Source organism: Malus domestica, chromosome 10 (assembly GCF_042453785.1).
Source record: "Malus domestica chromosome 10, GDT2T_hap1".
NCBI lineage: Eukaryota > Viridiplantae > Streptophyta > Magnoliopsida > Rosales > Rosaceae > Malus > Malus domestica.
The window spans coordinates 26,803,753-26,808,299 of NC_091670.1; the positions used below are offsets into that span (position 1 = coordinate 26,803,753).

Here is a 4,547-nt window from a genome sequence, read left to right on the forward strand (position 1 = left end):
AACGCGAGTCTCTCCTAGTCCCACTAATGCTAATCCCTGCTACTAACAAACACATAATTAGACTAGATGTTAGTCTAGTCCAATCCAGTGAGGGCTAATGAGGGCAAACAAACACGATTTAGAGTTATTGGAATGTAAAATAAGAATATTGTTGCTCTTCATTAAGTAGTATTTTTTTAGTACATCGATATTTACACTAGGAGAGAAGGAATTTAGCTAAGCCATACAATGGGTAACCTAATTTGGTATCGGATTCACGATTCACGAGATTCGAACCTAAGACCTCTCACTTTTAAGTGAAGAGAAATATCATCAGACCATAGTAATGGGTGGCCAATTAAGTAGTATTAGACAGAAGTTAATGTTCTACTTAAAAACAAATTGGTAACATTAGGAATCAACCAACTTATTATGAGGACATGCAAAAATTTGATAAACTTATATGTGTGTGATATTTCTTCACATTATCACAGTATTAAGTAGATCATGGGGGCAATACAAAACATTTTTACTTTGAATAATATATTTAAATTACCTATCAATAAGATTTGAAAAATACAAATTGGAAATAGAAAAAAATTCAGGATTCATACATCCATCAATCCTTTACAATATACACTTCAATATTGCTGCTACAAATCATCAAATCACATTATTTCTACAGCTTAACTAATTCATGCCCATGCACATCATGATATCAAACCAAAGTACTTCAAAGGCATTGGTAAAGCTGAAGAGGAAGGCGTGGAGCAAGAAAAACCTCCAGTGGATTTGCTTTGGGCAGGGCAAGCCCCAACCCTTCCTTCATATCCACCGCCCCATCACCAACTCTGCTCATATTAAATCCCTGAATCAAACGAGCCAGAACCAATTGCACAACATGCGACCCTAGTGTCATACCAGGACACGACCTTCTCCCTGCACTAAATGGAATATACTCGAAATTACTCTGACCTTTAAAATCCACGTCAGCATGAGTGGTCATGAACCTCTCAGGTTGAAACTCACAAGGGTTGGCCCACATGCGTGGGTCCCGCTGCAACTTCCAAATGTTGACTAGTAAACGAGTGCCTTTGGGGACAAAGTAGCCACCGAGATGACAGTCCTCCATGGCCTCACGGAGGCCTGTGATTGGGCCAGGTGGGTATAAGCGTAGGGTTTCTTTGAGAATGGCTTGGAGGTATTTGAGGTTTGTGAGGTCTGATTCTTGAACCCATCGGTCTTTTCCTACGTGGATGTCCAACTCTTCCTGGGCAGATTTGAGGACTTTCTGGTTGTTGAGGAGTAAGGACATTGCCCATGTTAGTGTCACAGATGTGCTTTCTGTGCCAGTTGCCATTAGCACCTGCAAAAGGAAGGAAAATAGAAAACAAATTAATCCAATTTTTCCAATCCAACTGATATGATATAATTGAAACTTATTTATTTGCAACAAAAAATTGACAAGTTATGTATCACGTCAATTGGTAAGAAAAATTAAATAAAAGTTCATTTATGTAGTACCATACTTAGCATATTACTTAGTATTACATTGGCTTATGATTAATGTCAAGTGTAATCTCATAGCGCATGCTAATTAAGTATAGTTCTACAAGTTCACATAAACTTGTAACAAAGTTATAGTGTCGTGGGTGCACCATTTTGTATATATACATGGTTAGGTATTAAAATATGAACAACTATTGTATTTTAAATAACTCATAACACCACGTCAAACGTTTGGTTTGTGCCATACATAATTACACCAAATAAACTTACCAGTGCTGTTGCTTTGATGACAGTATCACGGTTATGGCCATAAATTTCATCCTCCTCAAAGTTGGATATCATAACATCCATCAAGTCACTCTCAACCTTATTATTCTTGCTTTCCAATCTTCTTTGTCGATGTTCTTCGAGCCATTTCCCAAGTACGTAGTCCAGTTCCTTAAAACATTTCTTCATGGAACTCACGTGACCAAACCAACCGTCTAGCCACTCAAAACATGGCATAGCATCCGACCAGACAAAAACACCAAAGAGATGCAAAGCCTCTTTTACTGCCTTTTCAAAACGCCAAACTTCACCGTTTTTCTCGTTATACTGGCCAACTGTAAATCTCTTCCCAGCGATCAACTTCACGTTTATGTTAAACGTCAAGTGCTCTAATAACTCACTCATATGCACTGGCGACGATGACGTTGAACTTGGATCCACATTATCTTTTGTGCAAACTAGTGAGTGCAAATTTTTGATGAAGGAGTCAACTTCTGAGGCTCTGACGTGGCTTAGGGTTTTAACTCTTTTGCTCGAGAGAAGCTCCATGGTGGTCAATTTACGGACCTCGCGCCAGTAGTCTCCGTACGGGGAAAGGGCGAAGGTTGCATTGTCATAGCCCAAGTACTTTCCGCCGGCTGTAGTCGGCCGGGTGGCGAAAACTCTGTCCTTTTTTGTGAACAATTCTTGGACTTGTTCCCAGGCGCTGAGAACAAGCAATTCATGTTGTCCAAGCTTCAGGGAGTAGATTGGTCCGTGTTGATCAGCCATGGCTCCGAGTATAAGTGCAACTGGGATTTCAGAACGCAGCAGAGGAAGGTGACCTATTAAGGGCCATGCTCCCGAGGGTTGAGGGACTTTAGGCATCATGATCTTTTTGTTGGTTGTGTTCTTCTTAGTGTTTGCTATTGCTATGATTCTTAAGGCACCATAGAGAATTAGAGAAGCTAAAACTGTGTGAATGATTTGGAATGGAGAAATTGTTGACTCCATGGTGGTGACTGGTGGGAGAGAGTTAAGTGGTGGTAAGATTGTGCGGAGGATATGTAGTAGATTTTGGGATGTGCATTTATAGGAGGAGAAGGATTCTCTCCCTCCTAATTTCTCTCCCATTTCCTCATCTCCTATTTGAACGATCATGGTTAAACCACATCAACATCTTATATTGATTTTTTTATAAAGAGGAGGGGAAGAAAGAGAATGGGAATAGGAGGCTTTTGATTGTATTTGTAACAGAATAAAAAATCAAGAAGATAATGAAATTGAATCTGTAAATCACAAGCACAACCATCAATAGAAGTAGCTTCAGAAATTGTCCACATTAATCATTTGGGTCATTATATGAAAAATCTTCATTAAATTGAGGGTATATTTATCAAATCAATTCGTCCACCTAAACTGATGATTTCTTCAATTTAACGGAGATTTTTCTACAAACTAATTGACGGTGAACAATCTCAAAATCCAATTATATCGATTTAAAAAAAAAAAAAAAACCCATTTAAGGGTGATCAAATTTATGGTCGATAAGTTTTCTTTCATCGTTGACGTGGACAAAGTTGACCAATCTTCTTTAATACATGTGCAAAGCATGTAGGAATAAGGATCATCTTCGGATTCTTTTGTGAGGATTTCGGATATCCGTGTATTTTTTTCTTTCATTGTACATCGTGTGGTCAAAAACCATTTTAAATTTTATTATTTAAAATTGAACATAAATAGTATCTAAAGAAAACTTATTGTACAATGTACGATGAATAAACACGATTTACATATCTCTGGAATTCTCATAAAAAGGATTTGGAGAAGATTTGGATTCAGCATGTAGCACCAACGACATTCATATGAGTACTGTCATTGTCAACTTTCATTTTTCGTTTCTTTTCGAGAAATTATTTGCATGCATTAATTAGCATGAGAAATGTCTCCACCCTACCACAAATCATTCATAAAAGGTGGTCGGTAATTTACTACATATAACATCACTTCTCTTTATACTTCCACGCTTTCCATAAATATTTTCATATATGTCTTTGAGAGCAATTTATATAAAACAATTTCGGGTTCGAAAAGAGCATACTAGTGGGACGAAGTCCAGAAATTGGCAGCCATGTTTTCTTTCCTGGGAGATTTCCAAGTGTCTGAGTTCCCCCCAATCGTCAATTACTTCATCATTGAGACCTTCAGATTCTGTTTTCCGGGAAAGTACAAGTTGGACTTTGGATTGAGCCCATTTCGTTGATCATGGGCCTTGCCACCCATCTCGTAGACAAATAATTATATACCCAACCCTTTAATTTGGGTTTAAATTTTCACTTCAAAGCTTGACTAGCCTGACTAATTTTTCCGTGCTTAGTATTGTTATGTGGTGCTTGGAAATTTGAATTCACTAACGTTATAATATGTATATCTTTTTTTTCATCATACACATCAGATTTTTGAAGAACTAAATCATATAAGTTGTTTACTTATTCATATGAATGAGAATAAAAATCAATGTGATTACTAAAATGTCCATATTCTAGTAATCTATTTTATATGCTAATTCTTGTTTGTTTATTTATCTTTTGGTGAAATTTTATTTTATTTTAATTTTGTGAGAAAAGTTGTAATTCTTTTTATTTTTTATTTTTTTTTCTCTTTTGAGAGAATATAATTTGCATGAGTCCCACCAAATTTTTTATTTCTCAATATTTAATAGCATCGGAGTAGATGTCGTTGTCATAATTCAATTTCACCTTTTTATTCCACTTACCCGTACATGGACATGACATAAATGTTGCCCCACTCTA

The 4,547-nt window shown here is 36.8% G+C and overlaps 1 protein-coding gene across 1 annotated transcript; it reads right to left on the minus strand.

The window, feature by feature from the left end:
• Positions 1-505: 505 nt before the first annotated feature.
• On the minus strand, positions 506-3,025 carry LOC103445372 (dimethylnonatriene synthase-like). Its single transcript, XM_008384372.4, has 2 exons — positions 1,759-3,025; positions 506-1,345 (listed from the first exon to the last, which is right to left on the minus strand). The coding sequence occupies exons 1-2, from the start codon at positions 2,893-2,895 to the stop codon at positions 713-715; spliced, it is 1,770 nt and encodes a 589-aa protein (XP_008382594.2). The 5' UTR covers positions 2,896-3,025; the 3' UTR covers positions 506-712.
• Between the last annotated feature and the right edge of the window lie 1,522 nt (positions 3,026-4,547).

Coding starts and splice junctions, on each gene's coding strand:
- LOC103445372 (XM_008384372.4), bottom strand. CDS start 2,895: ATGATCGTTCAAATAGGAGATGAGGAAATGGGAGAGAAATTAGGAGGG. Junction 1,346..1,758: donor TCATCAAAGCAACAGCACTG/GTAAGTTTATTT, acceptor TTCCTTTTGCAG/GTGCTAATGGCAACTGGCAC.